The sequence below is a fragment of the Nannobrachium achirus genome, assembly GCF_963921795.1.
Source record: "Nannobrachium achirus genome assembly, chromosome: 3".
Lineage (NCBI taxonomy): Eukaryota > Metazoa > Chordata > Actinopteri > Myctophiformes > Myctophidae > Nannobrachium > Nannobrachium achirus.
Genome location: NC_137812.1, coordinates 42101868 through 42129603, shown reverse-complemented (window position 1 = coordinate 42129603; position 27736 = coordinate 42101868). Strand labels below are relative to the sequence as shown.

The following is a 27736-nucleotide window of genomic DNA, read 5'->3' as shown; positions in this document are numbered from 1 at the left end:
CCAAGTGAACACAGCGGAGCGCTCCCTACCTCCGGTTCAGCTCAGACGCGTTTTGAAACGAAAAGTCGCAGGAGTATGCAGTGACAAATATCACCCTCCCTGCCCGACTTCCCCCTGCCCGAACAAGTAAGTGTGTTCTTATAGACGCACGAGAAAGCCGAATGCACCGTGGTGGATTTAAAGGTACTTTACAACTGCACCCTGAACCTGCATCATTAAGTTAACGATGCAGGTTAAAAAAATAAGGCTAATAATCTTTTTTTATTAATGATCTCTCCTTAGAAACCTACCTCTTTGCCTGCCTAGTGGATTTCTTCTCCAACTGTGACAGATATGCAAGGTAAGCAAATGCTAGCCATACTACTTGTCTTGTGCTAAACAGATTTATGGACATGGCACAGTGTCACAATGACAAGACCATATAAGGTGATGAAACAGTCCTACAGCATGGAGGGCCCAGCTGTCATAATTACTAAGCTTAGATCATTATCCTAAAAATGTAATGGATTTCAATGGATATTGTATTCCTGGTTATTACACGACTACAATCTGTGAACCCTTGTACTCTTCAATTGCTATAAAGATATGTAATTCATTTCTCATCCTAATCATAGAAATGCATGCATTTCCCCCTCCCTGACTGTATTAGCAATACAGAACCATAATAAATGACTAATCACTAAGAATTTAGCATTTATTATATTCGTTTGACTTTCTAATCTTCAGATTCGTTTTGAGTATAGCCTGTTTGTATGTAATCTGGAATGGTTGCATGTTCCTTTGTCCTCTGAAACTTGGTTGTTGGTCTTTTAGGGGGAGAATGCTTTCCTGTTTGGCTGGGGACCCCTCCAACAAGGGAAGACTATCCCATTTAAAAGAAAAGAAAAAGAAAGAAAAAACATGTGTTTTGAAAATGGCTAGTGTTTTGTAAAGCTAAGGTCCCTCCTATGGCTGTGTGTGCGTGTGTGTTCCCTCATCTCCCCCAGCTGTGAGACGGGCTTCAAGGACGGTGACCTTTTCATGTCCTTCAAGAGCATGTTCCAGGATGTCCGTGATGCTGTAGACTGGGTGCACTTCAAGGTGACGCATTGTGACGTGTGCTTTTCACATTGACACCAAAATACCAAACACACACAAGAGTAAACACGCCAGTGTGCCTCTTATCTGCCTGAGCGTCTTCTCCAAAACAGGGCCCTTAACCACTTAAACCCCTGTATTCTCAGAGAACTGGACTTGAGTTACAACTTTACTTCTTAGAACACTGGTTCCCAAACAGTGGGTTCTGACCCATTTGTGGGTCACGACTCCAGTAAAAATCCCATTTTCTTATTTCTTAAAATAATCTTATAGATTTTAATACAAACAAACAAGACATTCCATAAATAAATACAAATATAATAGTTAAGAAGTAGTGAAAATAGCCGCTCTATGAGCTCACAACGTGGCGCTCATATTTTTTTGCTTGTAGATCTGCTGTTTTCACTAGTTTTAGGTCCCGGGCAAACTAATTTCTCTTTTGGGTGACAGGCTAAAAAGTCACTTTCTTTGACCACTTTTTCTGTCTACAACAAATCTCTTTGCCAAAAATAGCCGACCCACAAGCTCATTGTGAGCTGTGAGCTTTTTATACCTTTTTTAATGTAGCCTAGAATGCCTTCCCCAAAATAGGGACACCATGTTGAAAGTAGTTACATAATGGCCGTATTTGACATATTGTGTTGCAGGGTACTCTCAAGGTGAAGACAGTAGAGAACCTGGAGAAGTTTGTTGTGAAAGATGTAAGTACTAAGATGTGGTACAATTTCTTGTAATCATTGGACATTATTCAGATTCACACACACTTTCTACCTCAGAAGCTGACTTTTGGGTCTCTTAGTTCTCTTTCTCTGTCCTCTCTTTTTTGTTCATTCTTTCCTCTCGGTTTAACTTTCTCTCTCTGTCTTTCTCGCCCTCAACCAGGGAAAGCTGCCTCTTCTCCTCAGTCGAATGAATGAAGTTGCCAAGGTCTTCCTGGCTACCAACAGTGACTACCAATACACTGATGTGAGTATGTATTCTGTTACTGTCAGACAAGACTGCTGAAAAAGTAGAAGAATAATGGTCCAAAAATGGTAGTGTTTTGAAACATTTGAGGGCGGGGGGCTGGCGGGGCTGGCAGGGCGAGGGGTGATAAACATGTCAGTGGATCACTTGAATAATATTCTAGGACACAGCTGCACATCCAGTGACGTATTTGGCAGGATTTGTTGCTGTTACTCCCCTTTCCATATCCATATAGGCTTTTCATTTGAAATGACATCTTGCTTGTGTTTGTTTTTCTTCATAGAAAATCATGACCTACCTGTTTGACTTTCCCCACGGCCCAAAGGTGAGACTAACTTGATAATCTATCAATATTGGATTATGTTGAATGCATGCATGTTTTGCATATTTTCACAGTTTGACTTTGAATATGCATTTGCAATTTATAGATATTGCTTGCCAAACATGGCTGAACTTCAAGCTCGCTGTGTGTTGTGTTGTGAGCTTTTACATCGGCTATGTTTGCCATGTAAATTAGCCATAAAACATGACTATTTTGCCTTATTGTTTAATGAACGATTGTGCACTGCAGCATGGCACTGCCCACCGGCCGTGGCAGTCCTACTTTGACTTGATCCTGGTGGATGCCAGGAAGCCTCTGTTCTTTGGGGAGGGCACAGTACTTCGACAGGTGGACACGGTGAGCAGGAACCACACACACCAACAGGACAACGCACACACTAAACAGACACAGCTGCCAGAATACCATGTCCCCAAAAAGGCACAGAGCCTCTTTGAAGTGCTCCAATGCATGAGCGATGGTTACTTTGAACTCCATACATTACTGATTCGTTTACATGAGTTAAATAGAGTGAACAGAACGAGGGCAGAACAGAAACATGTGACAGAAATACAAAAGATTTGTAATGTAACCTAATACATAAACGAATCAGTCAATTTAAAGACATGATTTTTTAGATAAGCTTCATGTGTGACCATGAAATTGGTCAGTGATTTAGTTTTTGCTTAGTATTTTGCCATGGTCTCTCCCTTTAACATTTAGCATGCATTTCAATTTGCTGTCCCTTTCAGGTAACAGGGAGACTGAAGATAGGGACCTACACAGGGCCGCTGCAACATGGCATCGTCTATTCTGGTGGTAAGACTAAAACACATTGATTGTTTGAGACTGTTGAGTTTTATTTAGGTTAATGGTGCATTTTTATACTACTGGCAAGGAAACAATGCAAGGCACCGTCCAGCACATCTGGAGCACCACTAAGGGTTCGGTGTCTTGCTCGAAGACACTTCAACACTAACTCAGTGGGAGTGGGAGTAGTAACTGGAAATATTCGAATTCGAATTCGGATATTTGAGCTATTTCAGAAAGTCATGGGGGAAAAATATTTTGAAATGTCAACCTGGTGTCCCAAAATTGGACACCAGGTTGAAAGTGGTTAAAATAATGCATTGTGTCCAGTAATGTTCTTAATCTCACCTATTTCCAGGCTCTTCAGACATTGTATGTGATTTACTGGGGGCCAAGGGTAAGGACATAGTCTACATCGGGGACCACATCTTCGGAGACATCCTCAAGTCCAAGAAGCGCCAGGGCTGGAGGACCTTTCTGGTCATCCCCGAGCTGGCCCAGGAGCTGCATGTTTGGACCGACAAGAGCTGTGAGGCTGAATGCACCTACACACACACACACACACACACACACACACACACACACACACACACACACACACACACACACACACACACACACACACACACACACACACACACACACACACATGAACTTTCTAAACTGCATACAACAAGCAAATCAAATTATTAAATGAGTAATTGTTAATCACATAGTTGTTACTGTATATGCAATGTCATATTCACATACATATTTACTCTGCTGCATGCACACAAACCTGTTTGGTACATGCCAATGCAAGATGTGATTAAAGATTCAACTCCAATGTAAAATGTAAACCTTTGCGATGATGAGCGGGGAGAGAGATTCACTGTGCCTTTCATATCGTTCACAGCTTTGTTCGAGGAGCTGCAGGGGCTGGACATTTTCCTGGCTGAGCTTTACAAGTGAGTAGGACCTACTTTAGAACTGTTTACCCCCTGGCTCTCTCTGACCCAATGACCCTCTGCTCATTGAACCCTTTTCTCCCTCTGCACTCAGTCCTGACTTTGTGTATGTGCATGTGTGTGTGCGTGCGCACATATGTGTGTATGCTTGTGCGTGAGAGAGAATAACCTTTTTTTGCCTTCAGGGTAAAGTCTAAAGTGTTGGCTCTTGCAGGCAGCTTGATAACTGGGGTCTATTTATAACCTATTCCAGCTCCCTGCCTTTTTGTTTAGTACACTAATGTCATTGACACTCCTTTCTGTCTTTTCACTGATCCCCTCTGCTAATCCTCTTCTAGGCATCTGGACAGCAGTAGCAATGAGAGACCAGACATCAGTGCAATCCAGAGAAGAGTCAAGGTACAACAAAATGCCCCAGCAGCCCCACTGCCATGTTTTGATATTGTTCTGTAGTCCAAAAGATTGGCACACTCAACTCAAAGGACTTAGATTAACACCGGTTGCAGATTCTAAACAATACATAATCACAAAATGAGCATCCGCATATCACAATATAGGTTTCAAGGCTTTAAGGCTAAGCAGTCACAAAACAAGCATTCTGAAAGCCTTTCTAAAACTTTCTGAAAGCCTGACAAAGGCCTTCTTGCTTTCTTCAGCATTAATGAAGGCCATACGGGTTGAAACGTGTTTGTTTTGTGACTGCTGCTGCGACACATTAAAGCTTTAACCCATTAAAACCGGGAAAGCAATTGTGTCATTTTAGATTATATGCGTTGGCCATTCAAAAATAGCAGATCTACAAGCTCACAGCGCGCCACTTTGTTCTGCGCTGCTAGCTTGTACATCTGCTATTTTCTTTTACGTTTTTGAAAGATCTTTAAAATGTGAGAACTACTGATTTAGAAGTCATTTGTAGAATCGCAGTGGGTTAAAGCTTATTTTGTGAATGCGAATGTTCCTTTAGTCATTGTTGATGCCGTTACAGCCGCCATGGTGATACAACAATTTTTTATTTTCCATGCATCGATTGTTGTGATTGTTGTCTTATATGTTTTAAGGACAGTGACAGGGTTCAAGAACCCCCCCCCCACCCTCAACTCACTCGGGTCATACTGTATTGAATGCCCACTGGTGTTCATAACAGCTAGAAACTGTCATATCGTAAATACGTTCTTACTCACCGTAGTCTCTCTGGATAAGTAGCATAATTAGAAGATAATTAGCTTAATGGCTGGAAGATTAGCTACAGCATACATTTTAAATTATGCCTCACATTGATTGAATATTTTTAGACACATTTTAATTAATTCCATTCATTATTACATTTATTGATGTACTTTTCCCCCTGTGTTCGGGTATCTCAGTTGCTAGAGCTCTCGCCTTTGGACCACAAGGTTCTGGGTTCGATCCCGGGCACCGCCAACTCAGCGTATGAGTAGCACGGCGGTAAGTACTGGGAGCTGATGGTAGGTGTGGTACTCCACCTCAGCAATCCATCTCCCAGGGGTTGTAAAGGGAATACAGTGGGAGCTGATGGTACTCCACCTCAGCAATCAAAGAATCAGTTACTAACTAGAAACATTTAACAAAGAAGACAAACCAATCAGTATGGACAGACAACCGCAAATGACTTGATACACACAAAGACTTATCTTTGTAGCAGAATCAGGTACTGAAATAAAGGCAGGAAGTGGTTAGAGCATCTCAGCCATTCAGCTTGTCCTGAAGCTCTTTGGTTAGTCCTTAGTTTACATTATCCTCTCTACCTCTTCCCTCTCCTTCAGAAAGTCACCCATGACATGGACATGTGCTACGGTATGATGGGAAGCCTTTTCCGCAGCGGCTCCAGACAGACCTTGTTCGCTTCCCAGGTGATGCGCTATGCCGACCTGTATGCTGCTTCCTTCATCAATCTGCTCTACTATCCCTTCAGCTACCTCTTCAGAGCTGCACATGTACTGGTACGTATGATTCTCATGTTGAATTACAAATCATGGATGCCACGTCTTTATATCTTGTGGAACTCTACTGGTTCCAATACCTCTGAACGCCTACACAGTAAAAAGTGTTACTCTGCGAGCTGTGGGGAAATCGTCGAAGTGCCACGAAGTGCAGTCAACAGCATGGAGTGTAATAATGATACGTAACTTGCAAGGTTAGTTGAGGCAGAATATACTCAAGAGGTTACACATGTGCATTACTATGTTGGTGTATGCAGTGTTATGCAAGACCATACATCATAAGTTGTCATCAGCTGACCAATTGGGCAAGTTATTTAAGCTCACCTAAGTCTGTATTCATTCTGCGTTCCTTCTGCGTATGCATCCCTGTAGGGATGTTCCTAGCGACTAATTTCACTGACGTGTACACGACAATTTTGTAAACGAATATTCGACTACTCGAAAATTATTATATATATTTTTTTTAATTGTAATTTCACACAGAAAATAGCCAAAACTGAGCACTTCGATCTATGAGGGCAAACTTCGTTTGAAAAAAGTATCAAGAGTATATAAAAGCCTTTTAAAATGTTATATAATATTGAAATCTTGCTCAAATTAATCAATTACGTCATTGCGTGAATCTAGGTCAGATCAATAATTAGCGCATCAGTCTCAGCTTGGTCGCTACAACAGCTGCTGACTGGAGTCGCAAAGTTAGCTACATAATGGTATTCCATTCGATTAAGCATTCTCCTTGGCTTGTTCTCACCCCAAAATATGGATTAATTCATGGACCGGATCACAGATGCAGCGTGCAGGCTATCCTACTCGAGGTAACGAGTGATTCACATCCAGTATCTTACACGTCGCTGCGGACAGCCTGCTTCGTGTGTGGCTGCGTGCAGTGGCATGGACACTCACTGCAGGTCAGCGTGAGCACTAACCACAGCGCGCGACAGTCAGATTGTGACACAGACAGTCATGCTCCGCAAATCAACAAAGGGAATGCTTAATTTGCTTGTTAAAAAGTAACATTTTATTAAGACAAGACAGTAATATGGGCGCAGAATTTAAATGTTTAATAAAGTTAATATCTCAATAATTAAAAATATATTTAATAGAATAATCGAATTGTATTTTCAAAACGAATAGTGGTTTACAAACCGTGTAATCGGATAACCGAATACACGCGCACATCCCTACATCCCTGGTTGTTAGGCGTTGTTTGCTCCCACTGCCCCCAGAGCACCACCAGTGAGCTCTGCTATTATTTCTGTTCCCCATGGGGGGTTGTTATTATTATAAACCTTTATTACTAGCGAGCATAGCACTCGGCAGGACGTAAACAATAACAGCAATGCCGTGTGAGAATTCTCATGGCATACAGTACTGAATGGCTTCTTTACAGTTGTATGTCTGGGGTTACACCATCTGGAGTTAACAAAGCAGCAAGCTCTCCGCCTTTCTTCTTACTGCTCTGTTTACCCCTGTCAGCTCACACTACTGTGAAGCCCCCTGGCTCAGCTGACCAGTCTGTTATATTCCCATTCAGCCATGGCAACATAGTGGACTCCCGGGAACACACGTCTTTGACCAGGGCTGATTGTAATGATGGGAACTTCAGTGACTTGAATCATTTCGTTCAGTTCACTAAAAAGATTAGTTACGGTAGTTCCAATAATTCCAATAATTTGTTCACCATTCAGTACGTTCCGTTCCGCCCCTCCTCGCGTAGTTCAGCCAATCAAAATGTTGCATTTCGCAACTGTATGACTGAACCTCGTGTCACCAGGTATTCCACACAGAGGAAACTGAACGACTCGAGGAACGATCACCCAAAATAATACATCCTTTCGAACAAATCACTTGCCAAGCTGATAGCGTGTCTGATCTCATATTAGCTTGTGATCTTGTGATTGTGATTTATGTGAGCAAGCGGGCAGGGTAGTAGCGCAAATCATGGTCCTCGTTGACACCCAAATAGTACTGTGCTGGTGATTTCCAAAGCACACAAGTCCCCAAAATATACACAAACCAGGGAAAACTCACCATGTCAAATTGCCCATTCGTTGTACACGTCACGGCAGTAAATTAGGGCCCTCAGAGTTAAATTGAAGTGATAGATTTGACTGTAACATTGCATTGAACATCCTGCTGAATGAAAATGTTACATGGCCATGTTTGATTTGTTTTATTCAATATAATTTGAGTCTAGTCTGAAATAACTTAATAACTCACGATCCCATTCTCATTTCTGTTGCCCTTCCTCCCTCCCTCCTCCCCTCTTCCCAGATGCCTCATGAGTCAACGGTGGAGCACGCCCATGTAGACATAGACATAGAGTCACCCATGGCCACGCGCAACCGCACCCACTGCAGCGACTGCAAGGAACTAGAGTGCAAGCGCAGCCAGTTGACCCGCTCCATCAGTGAAATCAACCCCCCCAACCTGTTCCCCCTGACCCCCCAAGAGATCACTCATTGCCACGATGAGGATGATGATGAAGAAGAAGAGGAGGAGGAGGAATAAGAAGGAAGACGAGAAGTGAGCCATATCTGATTCCTGCCTTTGCAAGTTTTCCTAAAGGAGGTTGATGTCGCTCAAGAGCGAGACTAATTTGATTGGCCCTCTGAGGCATATTAACGGAATGAACAAGTGATCGGAAATTTGGGTGGTTTTGGATCTCATTTTTTACGGAGATTTATGTAGAAAAAAGAAACTGCAATATTGTTCTGATGATTTCCGAAGTATAAAGGACCAAGAGTTAGGCTTAAAATCCATCTGTCTCTGTGTGACAATGTGCATGCTTGGTCCTCTGAAATCACACAGTTGCCCCTGCTTTCCTAGTTTTATTTTGGGGTAGATGTTAATAATTATTTTGCGATGAAATATTATTTTTGCAAACCTCTGAAAAAAATCTTTCTTGAACGGACTCTTTTAACACTTATGTTGCAATGATTTTTTCTCTTCAATGTCTCGCGTTGCCATGGTTACCATAGACTTCCATGTAATTGTGCAATTGTGTAAAAAGTGCACGCCCATGCCTAGATGATGCACCACGTGTGTAGATGCTGTTCACAGCTTTCAAACAAAAAAATCCGCTTGGAAATCCGTTCAGGCATTCATGATTTATGGGCCATTATGTTTTCTTCAGATGTAAACAAACATGGCAGCCATGTTTGAAAGAATGGGTTGGTATGGGGGTTAAACATGCAATTTCGCGATCGCGATCATGCCTAATACATTTCTGGAGGTCCAAAAAAATGTTTTGAAAAAAAAAATTTGATTTTTTTTTTTTTTTTTTTTTTTCAAAAACGGCCCAAACTCGGGAAACTCGGGGTTGGCACAGCGTTGGTATCAATACAAACTCGGGAAACTCGGGGTTGGCACCAGATGTGTTAAAAGCTCTTAGGGATGTACTGTACTGTAACGAATTCTGGTTACATTATAGGCCTACAGTGTAGACAGTATACTATAGGGGTGCAAAAGTTAATCAAACGTTTGAGCATCAAAACATTTCGAATTTTAATAAAATAACAGATTTTTGGGGAAACAAAATTTAGCATGTCATTATCGGCGGAAACTTTCCAAATTAGTGAAAATAGGCAATCTGCAAGCTCACAACACACTGCTATGTGTTGTGGGCTTGTACATCGGCTATTTTTGCTTTTTTCATTATCTATAAAGTACATAGGGCTTAATCGATGTAGTTGATTATTAAAAAAATATGATTCATTGGTATATATAAAAACATACCTATATCCAAATTCCAAAATAACATGCCTCTCGATTATTCAATGAATCTAAAAAGTTATTGATTGAAGAATCGCTATGCAGTATGCACATAGTCGGTAGGTGCAGCCCTAGTATACTGTAGATTGAATTTGTACTGTAGTTCCACAGCAGACTTGCTTTGTCAAGAACAGTATGTACTTTATGACTTCTTGTTGCTGTAAACCCCTTTTGAAATGAGAAACACACTTGACTTCAGCCTTCTTGCCATGGCGCTGAAAGAACATGCACATTATATTGAGCTATTTGAACGCTGGTTTTCGCGTTATGCAAACAATGGTCCAATTTCCATCCTATTTTTTATTTTGTTTGTTTATTGTCATTTTAGAAAATAAGTGTGTGTGAGTGTGTGTGTGTGTGTGTGTGTGTGTGTGTGTGTGTGTGTGTGTGTGTGTGTCTGTCTGTGTGTGTGTGTGTGTGTGTGTGTGTGTGTGTGTCTGTGTGCGCCCGCGCTTGCGTGTGTGCGTGCGTGCTTGGGTCGGTTAGTCAGTCAGTCAGTCAGTCAGTCAGTCAGTCAGTCTGTCATTTGCCAAAGTAGACTTGTAGCATCCAGAATGATTGTAAGCATAAGAATCTCTCGTTCTAGCTCAAACACAGGATGTGTGTGTGTGTAGATTTGGGTGATCCAAAGCACAAGTCTGATTGTGGATGTTTATGCCTGCGTTGAGACAGATCAATGAAGCATTTTATATAACGTTTGGTTAGAGGAACACAAATTGTGATGAGTGCGTGGTTCAACTGACATTTTGAAAGGAACTGGTCATATGGTCTGTTCATGGCCATTATGGAAACCTTGAAGTACAGTATGCTACTGTAATTAGCTATCCAGAGAATGGCTTCAGCCTTAGGCCTTCTCTTCACATTTGCACTATATAATGCAATGTACGATAAGGTATGAAAATGGCAACGGAGCTCATTCTACAGCATGTGCACATGACATGCAGGGCTTCTTTTGCTGACTAAGCTCGGTTATTCAGGACGGTTGAAACATGATTTATTTTTGGTTGTACATGATCGAAGCCATGGCAGAGATTCATGATGTGAAAGTGTTGTAGCTGAGGGTGTCTCTCTCTCTCTCTCTCTCTCTCTCTCTCTCTCTCTCTCTCTCTCTCTCTCTTTTTTTTTAACAAGAGTGTTTCATAAGAACAAGTGGCCTTGATTTGGAAAGCAGAATGTGCTTATTGGTGGCTTGTGGTGTGGTTCTTTATGTTATAAGTTGGTAGGTTGGTAGGTTACTGTATAAAATGAGGCCTTGGCTCTGTCAGCTAATGTCAATCCTTTGGCTTTAGACAAGGCTACTAGGATGTGAACATCATTGAACTGACTCTGGCTTAGACTGTAATGTAGGGGCACGGTTAGGCTATTTTCTCTGCTCCTCTGTCAGCAGAGGTGAACAAGACAGGTATTAAGCTAGAGCAGTGATACTTTGTGGAGTAATGTGTACAGTATTCCAGAGGTGTCCGATTTCTACACACTGTGAAAAGAGTACCTTGGAGTTAGTTATCTGTTGGAGATAGGTTATGGAGTTTTTGTCATCGTACGACTCCGTCACTTGCCAAAAATGACCCATTATGGTTAGGGTTTTGCCAACACATTGTGAGCAATTAAATATAGACCAGGCATGAATTAGGCTTTAAACTGTCATAGGTTTAGTACTTTCAGAACTGGAATGAGGATGTCCAGACAGCAGGTTAAAAAGTGGGACTGAGTTGCTAGGGCCCAACGTGGAGGGGCCTTAATTATTTTTATACTTTAGCTATGAAAATTCGTGAAAATGTGTGCAAATCTTTGAATATATGTATTTTTTAAGCAAACTTTTGTAACTCAAATTCGATTCTGGGGGGTCCCTGGAACTAAATATTTTGAGATGAGGGTCTGTGGCCAAATACATATCATTTTGGGGGTCCTTCACATGAAAAAGGTTGAGCACCACTGACATAGAAACATAGGTTTTAAAAAAAAAACTTAGAAGTATTTGAAAAGACTTGCACAAGTTTTCACGATTAAAAAGAAATAGCAGATCTACAAGCTCGCAGCGCGGCACTCTGTGCCACGCTGTGAGCTTGCATATCTGCTATTTTTCAATAGTTAAATCACAAAGTAATAATGCGTTCCCATTGTACCCAGGGCCCAGAATTTGGTGCGACACCCCTGCCAGACAGTAAACACCAGACTTCACGTTAGCTATTCCAGTTCCAATAAAACACCTGAAAATATTGGGTCCACTTCCCGTTCCCATGTCATACAGTACCTCCTCAGTGGTACTGTATGTAGGGCTGTCACGATTATGACATTTTACATGACAATTAATTGTCACTCAAATAATTGGGATTAACGATTTAATTGTGTTTTTGTCGTTGACAATTACATTTCTGTTTGGCTTGTGGGCTTTGATATACAAAGAAATTACTGATATATTTGACAACTTTATTCTTAAAAAAGAACATTGATAGTGGAAATAGCCGATCTATAGCGACGTGTTGTGACCTTGTAGATCTGCTATTTCCACTATTTTCGAAAATGTTTGAAAATATCTGAAACATTTTCAACATGGAAACGATTATGATGATTATGACAAAATAATTGCGATCAGACGATTATGTAATAATTGTGACAGGCCTATACTAGTATGCACTAGTAGGACAAGATAACTGCCAGCAACTTCACTTGATGGAATAGATTACTTATAAGTAGTTTTTCCTTTGCAATATCAAACGTGTACTACGTTTAAAAATGTATCACTTTACATTTAGTTAGTTCTGTTTTGTAGTAGTTCTTAGATTGTTTCTGGTGATTTTGGCCAGTGATGGTAAGGAACTATTTGGGTTTTTCTTTTGGTTTAGCTTGACGAGGGGTAGAAGAAGGAATGTGTCGGTGTTATAGGTTTAACCGTGGGTCTGTGTAACAATCTAATGAGTAGAATTTAGTAGAGAGAATTATATCACAATAGTTCATTAGTTTTTTTATATTATGTGAAATGTTTGTATTCCCAATATTGATTTTATGTTTTGAATATAAAATAACTGGATATGCTACTACCGTACACAAGGCAGCTGCATCGCTCATAAGAAACAATTGGCCAGTAGCTTTTTGATCTCATTTTGAAGAAATGATTAATAGGAAAGGTTTGAACTGCTTTTCTGTGGAAGCACTGTGTCAGTTGTTGTTTTTATCTTCTAGTACAGTGGATATGCATGTGCTCATTCTAAGGCTGACCAATACAAGCAAATCCAGTTTGCCAAGGTTTAATGGTAGCCTTTGGTTAGACTATGTGGAATAGGTCTTTTTTTATAGTGAAATCCTTTTGACATTTGCAGGGTGATTTGTATAAAAAGCAAACCGACAAATAAATTAAAAAAAATGTCATCCAGTAAATGGCTTGCAGAGCAAAGCTCTTAAGGGAAATGTGAATAGCATGTCAAGTACAGTAGATAAGAAATGGCACTTTTAATCAGCACCGTTGGGAGTTTTATTTAATTTTTTCTAATCATGATTACTTTTTTTATTACCTTGGTTGGTTTACAGCATTGTAAATACACTTACCATATCCTTTACCTTTTATGCAGTAACATATTTGGCTAGATCGCAACACAAATGCCTCTTACTGACTGATGAAGTTACACTATTGGTCGGCTGATTGGTCTAACAATGAAGCCAATCGCAGAGCAATCGTCCCTCCAGGCTATGGGATGTAGTCTGTCCTAATAACCTACCCTCATGGGGGCTGGCAGTGGTCGACTCCCAAGCTTCTATTTCTATGATGCCCAAAAAGCAACCACATTAGAGGGTGCCAAACCTGTCATGCATTCAGTTATTTTAATTCAATAATCTTTTGTTTTGTGCACATTACTTTATGTTCCCTTGAACATATGTTTTGTTTCCAGATTTATTATACAGACTATATCTGGAAATTACTTAAAAAATGTACAATAAAACTATAATTTTCCATAATAATGTGTTGTTTCTTCAATGACCTCTTTGTTTTTGTACAGTGAATATCAAGTTGGACATTTCTTTCATGTAATGTACGATGATGTGGGCCAAACACCATATCATAGTGGATGAATTTCGACCGTATCACATTTCATGTTTTGTTCCACACGGAAGCCCTGCAAATCTATGCCTTTTGACCTAACTACTGTAACTGAGGTACAGTAAATGAAGCAAGAAATGGCAACACATTGTTTCACATTTTACACCAAGATTAGATAAAGCAAGGCTGGCTCTACTAGCTCAGTGGTAAACATTCCAACAGGAGACCAGGATTCAAATCTAGGGTAGAACAGGCTACAAAGAAGTTACATAGTACAGCTTTAAGTGGGCCGGCAATGTTTTTGCCCATGTTTGTCCGTCCGTCCATCTATCCATCCGCCCGTGTGTGTCTGTGAAAATTGGCTTCCAAAAGTTTGCATGAGTGGCCCGTTTTGAACTAAATGCCACAAGCACCGCTGGACCGATAGATACAAATTTGTCAGGCTTGTCATCTGGCTCATTTTGCACAAATTGCCACAAATCATGAATACAGAGCTCTCCCAATTGCTGTGAAGTTTTGCATGCACACTCACACTAGGCCAAGGAATAACCTCCATTAAAGATCTATAAGTTAGATTTTTCAGATGTCATTCCAAGTGGCTTCCAAAATGTGCAGGCCTTGGTCCCTGGGTAGGCAACCCAGCCTGGCACACTTTTCTTTATTTCATCATTTTTTTTATTTTTTTTATGTTTGGGTCCGGGTACCACCAAATGTCTGTTTTCGACGGGGTTTGGGAAACCCTGGTGTGATTGAATCATCATTACGGTATGTATGTAACTTAATCAAAACGACGTTTCATGAGAAGCTCACACAACTGATTTAGAACCTGATTTAGAAAGTCAACGAGAAACATTCAGAGAAGTACCGTAGTAACAACAATTAAATACATGTTACTCCACTCACCGGTTATCTTTGTGTTAATCATTCACTTTTTATTGTACCACCAGTTGGAGGAGGCAAACGGAATATTGTCTTCAGGTTGTAGGAATACGGTGGTGGCATTAATGACCAGCGTGCATTACAGTAGCAGCATTTGGGTTGGACAAGAAACCACAATATTAATGACAGAGTGGAAAGCACATTTAAGCAGGCCTAAATAAGCTTCTTCCACACAGAAAAAGAAATGACGTTTGTCAGTAATGACGATATGGGCTGAGGATAGCCCCATATAGAACCTCACCCTCCACTGCATTCTGTTGTGCTCAGCGGAGGGTGAGGTTCTATATGGGGCTAGACTGAGGATGGAGTGTGTAGGCCTACATGTGTGTGTTGTCCATCACTCATATTCACCACCATGACAATATCAGCTGTGTGCGATGATCTGTACAATGGACAAGTCAGGGTTTCAGTTAGTTTTATAAACCCACTTTTTTTTTCTTTGTTTTGAGACTTTAGAATTGTCATCTGTTAATTTATGTTTCTTGTTGTTATGCCTGGCACTACGATCCAGCAAGAGAAGTGGAGTATGAAGTGAAATACAACTACAATCGAATATCATCATTCATTGCTTATCTCTGGAATGATTGTCCCTGCAGAGCAGAGTTCACCTGATGCATAGGAACACAGTACAGTAAAAAAACAAAAAAATAATAGCAAACATAGTCTATGTATATTATATTTCTGGATATTCAACAAGGTCACCATCATCAATGGAAAGATTGAAGTCCATGGATGCTGTCAACAGCTGTCGCACACACTGACAAGTGGAAACAGTGACCACCAGTGGTTTTTAAATGGCACTACCATTTAAATTCAATCACATATAAAAAGAATGAGAAATCCCAACTGTATGATGTTGCCACTACAAATATGGGGACAGGAAAACTCCCTCAATGTACATAATGTTAACAGGCTGCATCTATGGAATATATTTCAAAAACCTCTTACAGCACTCGCATGTTCCAGAGCTTGTAACTCCAATTAAGAAAACAAAAGAAAACAAGAAGTAAAATGCTAAAGTTAGGATCTATGCTGCTACAGGTTTGAAGTAAACAGAATATTGTGCTAAAATAGGAATCACAAATACCACAGGTAATTGTCAATAGATTTTAAAACCCATTTCTGTCTTTTGTCTGAGGTAATAACAATGTGGAAATTATTGTCAAAACATATTTCAAGAATAATTTCATTGTGAAAGAAATTAACATGCATACATATCTATTTAAGATAAAACAGTAAAAGTCTCTTCTTTAATAGTTGCCTATCCTTATACAGTACACTTGCAAAGAGCGATACTTTGAACTGAAGTTATTACAGATTTCCTTAGGATTTACTATTATTCAAGCCAGAATTATGATAGATTTAATGTGGAGTGAATGCTTTAAGTCCTTTTTCAGTCACATTATCTGATGTTAAATAAGTCACTCTATAATGAATGAGTGTCCAGTCTGTGCAAGCTCTGTAGAAAATAGCCTTTTAGTCTACATGTAAGCTCAACATGAGCTGGACGTGATTGAAGGAAGCCTGACACACGCGCACACGTTTCCACACAACATACTGTATGGCACACACACAACCTAAACTAAGCACACACACACACACACACACACACACACACACACACACACATGCACTCACACTCACACACACATACACACACACACGGTGGGAAACGATAGCTTTGTGTCATTTGTGGACATATTTAATGTCGAGGTTGATTTTTGTGAAGTTGATGATGCTCAACATGTTAGATGAGGTCATTAATACTGTGCAATTATCAAGTTTGATTATCTGTAAAATTGGTAACAATAAGAAACATAAAGCCTGATCTCTACTTAGTTGCGCATCGCGTCTCGCTCCGACAACACGACGATAGGCTATTATAGGCTATAGGCTCGCAATTGTTGAGCTTGTCGATTGTAACATTTTCGTTGCAAGACACCAGCGTACAAAAGGGTCAGGTGTAACTCCACATTCATTTGTTCTGATTCGGCACTTTCAGTACAACCGCCCTCCCACATCCCCTGAACAGTATCACAGACATGTCTAAATAGTTTTTTTAAGGGGCCCCAAAACTCCCATATCAAAAGCATAACTGAAGCTGTGTTTGAGGTCAAAGGGTGTATCATCATACATACAGCATGAGAGGAAAGAGAAGGCGAGAGAGAGACAGAAAAACACAATAGTAAGGTAAAGTTAGCCGAGTGTTAGACCAATCTGGGAACTAAATCAAAATCAATAGCTTTCTTCACAAATGTGTTCATAAAGGTGTCTACTATCACCTCTGAACTTTCTCAATCACAACTCCCTTCGGAAACTTTGTGGGAGCCAATCAAAGTTGGGGGTATCGGGATACCTGGGCCTGGGATTAAAGGGGATAAAATAAAATAAATGGCCAATATGAGCATATGGGGTGTGTAATTAGGGTATGTTTGGGCTGCTGAATCCATTCCAACCATTAGTTTTCAGTAAAGATTAGTCCTTGGCATTTTTTATTTTTCCCCCTTTAATCCCAGGCCCTCGGGATTTGCCTGACTGCAAGCGCCAGACATCTCACACTAGGGGGTGGTGATGTGCGGACTGAAGTATCAGGCTACCTCGGGATACCCCCAACTTTGATTGGCTCCCACAAAGTTTCCGAAGGGAGTTGTGATTGAGAAAGTTCAGAGGTGATAGTAGACACCTTTATGAACACCTTTGTGAAGAAATCTTGATTTAGATTTAGTTCCCAGATTGGTCTAGCAATAGGCTAACTTTCCCTTACTACAAGGACAATTTTGCTTGTGGACGGTTGCAGCTTTTCAAAAATACTAAACAAAACAAAAAACTAAACAAATATACACATACATACATACAGTACATCCATTCAAATATATCTGTCAATTTCTAATACAGTGATTTCTTTTATTTTATTATTATTATTCTTAATCATCTTTTAAATAAATTGTGGTTCATTGCACTTTGTTAAAATAATTAATTATATGATTTATCTTAAAGGCAATAGTGTGATTCTTTTTTTTTAAAAAGGTGAAAAAGATATTGTACCATAAGCCTGATTTAGGATAATAGTAAAAATAACAAGATCTGTAATATACATCTGTAAAGGACCCTCACCTATTCATATACATGAATGCATGTGCATCTCTACAGTATATATATGTAGCATGTCTTTTTGATATGACACGTGTACCCCACACAAACATCTGCAGTCATGCTCATGCACGTTTGTAGGTCATTTTGTCATATCTGTCTCCACACATACATATATACATACATTTCTTTATAAAATAAATAAATACAGGAAAACATTCTTGGTTCACGGTTTCATGGTTTCTTTCAAAGCGGTATCTGTGTCTTTGACCAACCATTGCTTGTCTGCTTGTATGGGTGCCTGATTTGAAAGTGTTTCGACTTGGGTTTAACAGTCAACTGAGCCTCCCTGAAAAATGCACTGATGGGGAGTTTATTTTTATTTTTTAATGTGTGTTTTCATGATTGTGTGTTTGTTTGTGTGTCCAGTGTATTATAAGGAGGGACCAAAGTCTTTGGTCTGAGGAAAAGGTGCTGTGTGCAAACATACGCACGTGTGTGTGTGTGTGTGTGTGTGTGTGTGTGTGTGTGTGTGTGTGTGTGTGTGTGTGTGTGCGTGCGTGCGTGCGTGCGTGCGTGCGTGCGTGTGTCTGTCTGTCAGTGAGCGAATCAGGGGAAGGGATGGGACTCGCATTCACACTGTTGTCCAGAGGTCAAACTCATCAATATGGAAGTACGTTTGTAGATCGATTGTCCCAAACAATGAAGCTCAGTCTTAAGTGTTGTCCAAGCGCACCCTCTGTAAGAGAGCGCAGTACAAACAAAAGGGGTTCAGGTAGCGATGAACCCAGGAACCCCCAACACTCCCTTAAAAGTCCTCACAGGCTGGGGGGGAGGGGCTGTTGGTTGGAGTAGGACCCTCCAGTTTCCCTCATCTCCGTCCTCACCCATCCCTCCATGTTTGTCGACGAGACGGGGAGGCGCTTCTGGGTGGGGGGGTTTGGGGGGTGGAAGGCGGGCAGGTGTTGGTTGGCCCACTGATTGAGGGCTTGACCCGGGGTCTGTCCTCTCCTCCTGTCCTCCCAGTGTCCACCAGGCTGTGCCAGGGGCTAGATGGGTCCCTCGTTGTGGGCACTGTGGTTATTTCTGCTGAGGCCCACACAGTTCTGCTGCTGGTTGAGCAGCAGGTGGGACGACTCGTTGGCCGCTGCCGTCACCACGGCCGAGGTGGCGCTCCCCGTGCTGACGGTGGTCACAGCGGGCGTCTCCACTCCGTCGTGGAGCTCGGTCAGCGTCAGCTCAATCTTGGTGAACTCACTGTCCGTGGACTGGGGCGTCTTGTCCATGCGCGACGCCATGAGCGCGTTCTGGTACTGCTGACGCGTGACCTGCGGGAACATCAGACATGTGTTACTGTACACAGTCAATCTGGCTAACCGTCGTCAAAGAAAAGGGAACGCCCTCTCTGTCTGTTCCTCTTCCTTTGAAAGCGTAAGCTATCAGTCAGTCTCGAGAGATTACTGTACAGTTGATATAAACACTAGTAGTATTGTATTGTGTTATCGGTTTTTAGTCTATCCGTTTTTTTTTCTCATTTTAATTGTCTTCTTCTGTGTTATTTTCGTTTCGTGAATTATGTTGTATGTTGATTTTTGTATGCTGTTTTAACCTGTATGATTACTATGAAGATTGTTTATGTGTAAAACACTTTGTAACCTTGTTTGGAAAAGTGCTATATAAATACAATTAATTGTCATTATCTTTATTGTAGAATGGATAATAGTAAAAAAGTATAGTATCATGTGTAGACAGTGGAATGAAGGTAACTTGTTTGTGTGTATCTTTTTTATTTTATTATTGTGTTGTCTTTCATTGTCACATTTTATTTTTAAATTTTGTAAAGATTTGTTTTGGGGCTTTTATGCCTTTATTGATAGGACAGTAGACTGACAGGAAATGGGGAGAGAGATGGGGAGTGACATCCAGACCCTGAATCGCTAGCCACACCCCTTTAAATTTTTGTTTTGGCGAATCAGGGGTCTAGAATCGCTCTCATTGAAGAGGCCTTCCTTGTTCGAAAATCCGTACGGCGAATCAGCGTCTTGTGATCAGCATGGGTGGGGATTTCCCAGAACTCATGTGTGTTTCCAAGTAAACCAGCGCCGCCGCCGCCGCCGTACCGTACCGTACCGCGCATCGCGGTAAAATGCGGTAAATTGCAGTAAAATGCGATCGTATCGATCTCGCTATGAAACACCAGTAGCAGGCATGTTATGTTGTGTTTGATTGCTAGTTCGTAGTGCTCCTATTCTGCCTGTTTCTCCGACATGTCTCCTTTCCGACATGTCTCCATTCCGACACTAACCCTATCTCTAACCCTAACCCTAAACCTAACCCCCATGGGAGTGTCGCCACTCCGACAATTAGAAGTCAATTTCGGAGTGGCGACATGTCGGAATGGAGAGAGCCTCCCCAAGCAACAGGCTAGCCACTAGCCAGCCACACATAACAACAATACGTCATGTGTTGGTCAGACAGTGAACCAATCGCAGAAGACTGCCTCTTTGGTAACGCCCATCCCAGCAATCGCCCTGGGCGGGAGCGACCTCAGACTGAATAATGAAGTGAAACGAAATGTCAATTCAGGCTGAGTGTCAGGCTAGGAGCAATCTGGGAACCCATCGTCAAAGAAGAAAGTGCGACACCTATCGGTCTGTCTCTCTTCCGTTCTCTGAGGCTGTCTCGAGAGACTAGGCTAGGAGTGACATGCAGCAACGGTCGCCGGGATTGGGACTCGAACCCGCGACACGCTGTTAGGCATCAGAGCCTATGTGGTATGCGCCTGGACCGCTAGGCCAGCGGGCGCCCGTCACAGTTTGTTTAATCAGGATTTCAGGGCACACATTAAATATTGACATAATTTCATTTTGTGTGAAAGGCCCACATAGGACAAATTCTCAGTGGAATAATGAAGGTTGCAGGCTATAGCTGTAGGCAATATTCAACTATAGAAATCCTTAGTCGGGGACAGGCTTTAATCTTTAATGCATATCGTTGTTGTCGGGTGGAAACCTTGTATGTCCAAAAGCGTTCGTTTTGTATTTATCATTCAAAAAATGAACTAAACTAGTGAAAACAGCCAATCTACAAGCACACAACGCCTCGCACCGTGAGGCGTTGTGTGCTTGTAGATCAGCTGTTTTCACTACTTTTGTGCGACGGCCTTGTATGATGAAGCAGGGCTTTACTTTGCGAAAAAACGTACACATTTGAAACTTGGAGATACGAGGTTTCTGCCCGACAGTGACGATATGGACATTTCCACAAAGCTTCATTCACTAGTTGAGCTATAAAATACATATCAATTTGAGATATGTATTTAATATGCATTTAAAATACAGAAAATACAAGATCTGAAAATGTCTTGATACACATTATCGTAGGTGTGTGTGTGTGAGAGAGAGAGAGAGAGAAAGAGAGAGAGAGAGAGAGAGAGAGAGAGATACCTTAATATACTGTATGTCTGATCCGGCCCTGACTGAGTAGTCAGGCACATAGATCTGCAGAAAGGCATTGAGTTGGTTGTTACTGCTGGCCAGGGTTGGGGTGATGGCGTCTATCCGATCGCTCCGATTCAAAGAGTCTGAGTGGTTGAGTCCAAACGGTCGCGGTGGAGACTTATTCTCTGTAAGGAGAATACAGGAGGCTTTTAAAACACCTGAATCACAACGTGGAAGTCTGAGTTATCACTCTTTTTTTGTTGTTGTTCCTACATTACAGGAAAGGACACACACACACACACACACTCCAGATTTTACTGTGGATGATAATAGAATTTTTTTCAGATATTGTTTCAACAGTAAATTCCACACTGTCACTGTGAGAGAATAAATGTAACAAAATGCTACTTTTAGGGCCCGGAAGGGCCGTCTGGACACCTAGCCTGTTAATCCAGCCAGACAGCGTGTTGTGGGTTCGAGTCCTGATCATTAAAAGGAGGGGGAAATGATCTAGGTTTGTGTATGATATGGCTGAAGCTACGAATAGTCAACTACTAGACAAGTGCACTACTTGGCACACAGATCTCCACCAGGCCGGGTTGACTTCCCAGGGCTGTGTCAGTATTGCCGTGCAGCTGTCTGAATAATGAGGAAGTAATTGCTATGACAGACGTTTGTATGAAATAGTTTGTATGACAGACCAACACCACAAACTGTTCACGTTTGTGGTGCGGCTGGTGCCCCCTATGGGCTGAAGTGAGAGCAGTTTTGGAGGTGCCCTCAACATGCAATTCCACTTTGGGTATTATTAGTTACGCTTATGATGGCATTCTTTGTAAGAATGAGCCCTGCACGCAAATGTGTCATTTGTGAAGGCAATTACAGGAAAACAGTATGGAGTCTCAACAACCTGTGGTCATTGTCACATGTCATTGTCACATTGTCCAGTGGTGCACGAGATTAGCTGCTCACCAGGTGTTGAATTACCCGCAACATTCCATGTCAGGTTTTTTACATAACTGCTCCCGTCAGAGTAATGGTGAATATAATTTACATTGTTCCAAGTTAGACATCAGATAACAAGTATACCGGTAGTTTCTTGATGTTAAACTTAATCTATATTGGTTCTTTAGAGTGGGGTGGGTTTCATAGGTAATGAGTCGGTGGTCTCCAGGGATGCTGTCGGCCCCCAAATAGATTACTTGTTCTTTTTGTTTTGTTTTAATTAAAGCAAGATTATGTTTTCCACTTCTTAAAGAAGCCTAGTGAAAATTATACACAACAAAGTGGAAAAGGCTTGGGCAGGCTAATGCTACTATTCTGACTGGAATGTATGTAATCCCACGTTTGAGAGAGAGAGAGAGAGAGAACGTGTGTGTGTGTGTGTGTGTGTGTGTGTGTGTGTGTGTGTGTGTGTGTGTGTGTGTGTGTGTGTGTGTGTGTGTGAGTGTGCGTGTGCATGTGTGCATACATGTGTGCATGCGTAGCCATGCGCGCGCGTGTGTGTGACGTCTATAGGCATGCATGAAGACCAGACGCAGTAGGCCAAAGACCTGGCATGTGAACTCTTGTGTATTAGTACTCTACTTTCTAGGGGCCAGAGGGGCCAGGTCAATGCACCAATACTATGGTGTGTGGGGACATGAATGCACCAATGCACAGTCAAACGTGTGCCCTCCTCATGCCCATAGCGGGGGCCACTTGGAGAAAAACCAAGTAAGAGGTGCACGGTAGGTCACATGAGGTAGAGTAGCTGAAACAAACACTGAAGTATTAATTTAACTTGCCCGTAAGGGTCCATTTACTACACACTTTCAGACTTTAAATGAACACTCCAGATTTGTCTGCGAATGATAATAAAACTGTTCCCCAAAGAGAAGGAGAACATATCATTTCACAGTAAAGTCCTCAGTGTTCATTTATCAATTTGTTTACTGGTGTAAAAAGTATACAAATGTGACCAAATGTAAGGATCATTTTGTTGCATTTGTACACTCTCAGTTGAATTAACACTGGGTGTGTGTAGTATACTACACGTGGGCATGTGTGCATGCATATATTAAGCATGTGAGGAGAATAGGAGAATGTGAAGGCACATGGATGAGCACACAGTGGTTGTCTGGAGGGGGGCTGTAACTGTAGTTCTTGTTTATGTAGTTGGAGGGTTAAGGGGGCCTCCAGCCTCCAACACCATTCAACCACTTGACTAATGGCTCTGGAGAAGAAGGTGTTAAGTCTAAAACTGTCTAAATGTCTTTCTATTTTCTTCTCTTCTTTTCTCTTCTCTTCTCTTCCCTTCCCTTCCCTGTCTTTTTCATAAATATATACTGTACATACTTTTGAACAAATGTTAAAGTTTTCACACGTGCACTCACTTAGCGGTCATGAAGACACCTCAAACGCAAGTCAGCACAGAGCAAACACGGAGAATGAGAAGCAAACAAATAAATATAAACAACATAAAATACAAGTAAAAAGAACTCACATGAAGCTCGTAGATGTTAGGTGTGCTTGTAATGCGACAAAACATGCTGCATTGGTGTTAGATAAAAGGAGGGATGAGATAGATAGACAAGGGCTGTGTCCAAAATCATTCACTCACTACTCCCTACACTACAGTGTGTAGGGAATTCTATGCATTGTAGAGGACTATGTAGTGAACTCATTGGCAATACATTGTGGGACACAATTGTGTTCACTATTATGATATAATAATATTCACTATACATTCTGACACCAAATAGAATGGCAATAGAATAGTGCTTAATCACTATATAGTGCACTATGTAGTGCAGTAGTGAATGATTGGGACACAGGCATCAGTGAAGGAAATGAGGAAGACAAGAGGGTACATTACCTGGAGATCCTGCTAATGACTCAGCCCTACTGACAACAAATGTACGTGACAGAGACAGAGGGACTAGAAGGAGAGAGATGAAGAAACACATGGGAGGATAGGAGGGAGGGAGGGAGGGAGGGAGGGAGGGGGAAATCTGTCACCACAGGTGAGGAATAAATTATGTAGAAAAAAGAAACCACCTGAAAAGGTAACCATCTGGGGTTGCTGTTAAAGACACAATGCAGAGCACGACCGAAAACCTCTGTATTGAATATACAGTACTACTTACTTACCTATCTGCTTAATCACCATTGACTTAAAGTTATACCATGTAACTTTTTTTATAAAACAAATCTTAAAATTGTCCTAACTGTTAAATCGCTAAAGTTTTAGAACCCCCACTCCGTTAATTTCAGCTTCTAAAGCCTTCTCTTTATATGTTTTCTATGAGCCGTGAGGGGGGGAGAATTTCGCGGCAAAATGACGTCATCTGCATCATGTGTATACGTTGGCCAATCATATCGCCGATCATAAACACATGGTACACTACCGGCCAATCACAGGCGCATCTTGCTGACTTCTCAGGAAGTAGCTTGCCTCAACATAACAACAACATACTCGGGTGAAGGAGTCAGTTCTCCGGAATGCCTGAACACACAGGAACCAGGGACCCCTCTAAAGATAGATCTCGGCGAGGTGGAGGCAGACGCGGTGGCGAGAGGCCCGGTCCGCGGCGAAAAACGGCAGAAAGACGCGGACGCGACCGCGGTTTGCTATACAGCTCTGACCACTAGTTGAGCAACTTACACAGTATAGCTTTAACTGTAAAGTCAGACAATACCCACTGCCTTCTAACTTGTGAACCACCTCTAAATCATGCCCCATCTTTTGCACTTAAGAATATTACAGTATGTTGTTGTACTACAGTGCTGCTGCTTGCTGTAATCGCCTGTTCATGCACAGCAAGGCCGATCAACCAGTGAAATCGATGTAATTCTACCCTTTGGCCAGCAGGCGTCTCTGACGTCCCATTCACCAAATAGCAGCATTCAGTTTATGAATGAGTAGCTGTGGGGGCTCTGCAGAATAAAGGACATTACTGTGTGACAGCATTGTCAGAGAAGAGATGCCATGTCAGCACAGTGCCAAAGACTCCCACTACATTTCTAATAAGAGCTTGGTACTTCAAGTTCTCACTGCGGAACCACTCAGTGACGCTTGCTCTGGATGTGTTTGCCATCGCAGAAAGTAGCCATTGTTATCCTATCCCTGTAGCACTTATTTACAGGGTATTCCATCATGGAGGCACCAAAAGTGGAGGTGAAGTACACTATATCTCTGCTGCCTCGGTGACACAGCCAACCAAAGTGCTAACCTGAATAAACAGTATCTGATTCTGGGTCACATCAGAGCATGTGGTGCTATCCATAGAAGAGCCAGCTTTGAAACACATTCATCAGTTCCCCATTCTGTCGCAGCCAACAGGGGATTGTTTGCCATTCAAGCCTAATTCATACTCTGTCGGACAGTAGCGTTGCTCGAGATTGTTCGGCAAAATATAAATTCACTTTATCCCTTGTTCTGGATTCTCTGTAATCCTCTGTGTGTTATCTCCATCCAATGATAAAAAATAAATCACATTTGCCTATATAAGACCTCTTTGTACTCTTTGTATGTTCACAAGTAACTGGGCTCGACTGACAACTCTGTGGCCCTCTACAGGAAAGGACAGAGCATTATGTTCTTTTCTTTGCTGTGGTCTATTGGAGGGGGGGGGGACATCAACACAAAGGATGCCAACAAACTAAACAAGCTGGTGAGTAAGCCTGGACAGTCTGGAGGTGGTTGCGGAGACGCTATCCTGCCGAACGCCTCTCATTCCCTCTGTGATGTGCTAGTGGGGATGAGGAGAGTGTTCAGCCACAGATTCACCCCCACTACCACCCCCGGGCATGCCACAAAGCCACTTGGACAGTCCTTTGTGCCAGTAGCCATCAGGCTTCACGTCGAAGCCTGACCCCCATATGTTCTGTTCTGTTCTTTGGAATTAAAGGAGTAGTTCACCCCCAAAATGACTTTTTTTCTATTGATTAGTCACGCCATGGGGACTTGAGTTCAATAATATTTTTAGTTTTTTGTCACATTCCTAAGACAAAAATGTGATAACAATAATTTTACCCCCATTCGTTCCGGATGGGGGCCCGTTTTGAAACGGGTCCCCATCCGGAGTCAATGCATGGGTAAATTTACTCGAATCAAATTTTTGTCTTAGGAATGACAAAAACCAAAAAATATTATTGAACTGTACTCTCCATGGCATGAGTAATCAATAGAAAAAAAGTCATTTTGGGGGTGAACTACTCCTTTAATGGCACACTTGCACATGGGATACTGGGATGTACACTACAGGATGCCTGTTAAGTATAACTGTTCATATTCATTCAGTGCTGATACAGTATCTATTATCAGACTCTACATAAATATTTATTTGATTTTGATTTGATCTTATTCTCATCTCTTTCCTCTTCCTGCTGTTGGGGATCAGTAAAGGTTTATCTTATCTTATCTTTACACTGCAATCTGATAAAAAAGAATCCCTTTAGCATCTCTTTCTGAGGTTGCCTGGCGTTGCCAGCCTCTATCACACACTTTGTTTTGGGAAGAGAGTCTGGGATTTCAGGAAGAGTTTTCATTTCTGGGGTTTGCCCCAAACCACGTGCCCCGAGGTTACAGAAACCACGTGCCCCAAGCATACAACCCTGATTGGCCAACCCTTGAAGCTGTTTGAGGAAATAGAATCTCAATGGATCGGTGCCAGACCGTACTACAACACCACTACCGCCAGGGGGTGTTGTTGTGTTCGGTCTGGTTTATTAACCAGGCAACTTCTGAGGTTGATGAAATGTTGAAGTAAAAGGAATAAAGAATGCTTGTTAGTCCCCCCAGGAATCCGCGGAGAAAAATGCTTTATTCCGCGGAGAACAATCCTGATTCTGCGGAATTCTGTGGTGAACAATTCTTGATTCCGCGGACATTAATAAACAACCTAAAATGACCAGTTATCAAGCTAAAAATGATATAGTTCTAATAATCAAGTAAAACCCTTCATGAAATAGCTACAATTAATTGTAATTAGTGGTTAGAATAATCAAATAATCATTTTTGAGAATAAAAATCTAATATTAAATCTATTATTTTTTTAATTGTTATTGTTTTTAATAATTACTTTCTGTTGCAAAGACTATATTGTCATGCAAATTAACCAATGCCCATAGTAACCACATTTTAGAGGATAGCCTACCTACTACCTAGTATGGGTGTAATATTTATTTATTCTCTTCTGTATTAGCATTGTTATTGCCAGGACCATTATAGAGGCAGAGAGGAACTATAGATCAGGACACAGTTTCTGTCAGGAACGAATGTGGGACCGGACCAATACAGCGTCAGTGCAACTAGCAGGAGGAAGCTAAGCTATTCCCCAGGCTCTGTATGAAGTGGCCACTTGCCAGACCATGTACACATTGTTTTATAATAGTAG

The 27736-nt window shown here is 41.6% G+C and overlaps 2 protein-coding genes across 3 annotated transcripts in view; one reads left to right on the top strand and one right to left on the bottom strand.

Annotated features, from left to right (window-relative positions):
* nt5c2b (5'-nucleotidase, cytosolic IIb) overlaps positions 1-13808 on the top strand; it is a 28615-nt gene extending 14807 nt beyond the window's left edge. Inside the window, exons 7-18 of one of the 2 annotated variants that reach the window (XM_080721415.1) lie at positions 283-340; positions 987-1080; positions 1725-1778; positions 1960-2043; positions 2327-2368; positions 2615-2722; positions 3115-3181; positions 3531-3701; positions 4068-4119; positions 4458-4518; positions 5904-6080; positions 8355-13808. In XM_080721415.1, coding sequence (XP_080577541.1) covers positions 283-340; positions 987-1080; positions 1725-1778; positions 1960-2043; positions 2327-2368; positions 2615-2722; positions 3115-3181; positions 3531-3701; positions 4068-4119; positions 4458-4518; positions 5904-6080; positions 8355-8591 — 1205 coding nt within the window. In that variant the 3' untranslated portion in view covers positions 8592-13808. Of the gene's footprint in view, positions 1-81; positions 1081-1724; positions 1779-1959; positions 2044-2326; positions 2369-2614; positions 2723-3114; positions 3182-3530; positions 3702-4067; positions 4120-4457; positions 4519-5903; positions 6081-8354 lie in introns of both variants that reach the window. The other variant, XM_080721416.1, reaches the window with a different exon arrangement.
* Positions 13809-18965: 5157 nt separating this feature from the next.
* cnnm2b (cyclin and CBS domain divalent metal cation transport mediator 2b) overlaps positions 18966-27736 on the bottom strand; it is a gene marked incomplete at both ends in the record, with an annotated part of 67474 nt that continues 58703 nt past the window's right edge. The window contains 3 exons of the mRNA XM_080721412.1: positions 18966-19244; positions 21363-21541; positions 24214-24276. Of these exons, the coding sequence (XP_080577538.1) occupies positions 18966-19244; positions 21363-21541; positions 24214-24276 (521 nt within the window). The remainder of the gene's footprint in view (positions 19245-21362; positions 21542-24213; positions 24277-27736) is intronic.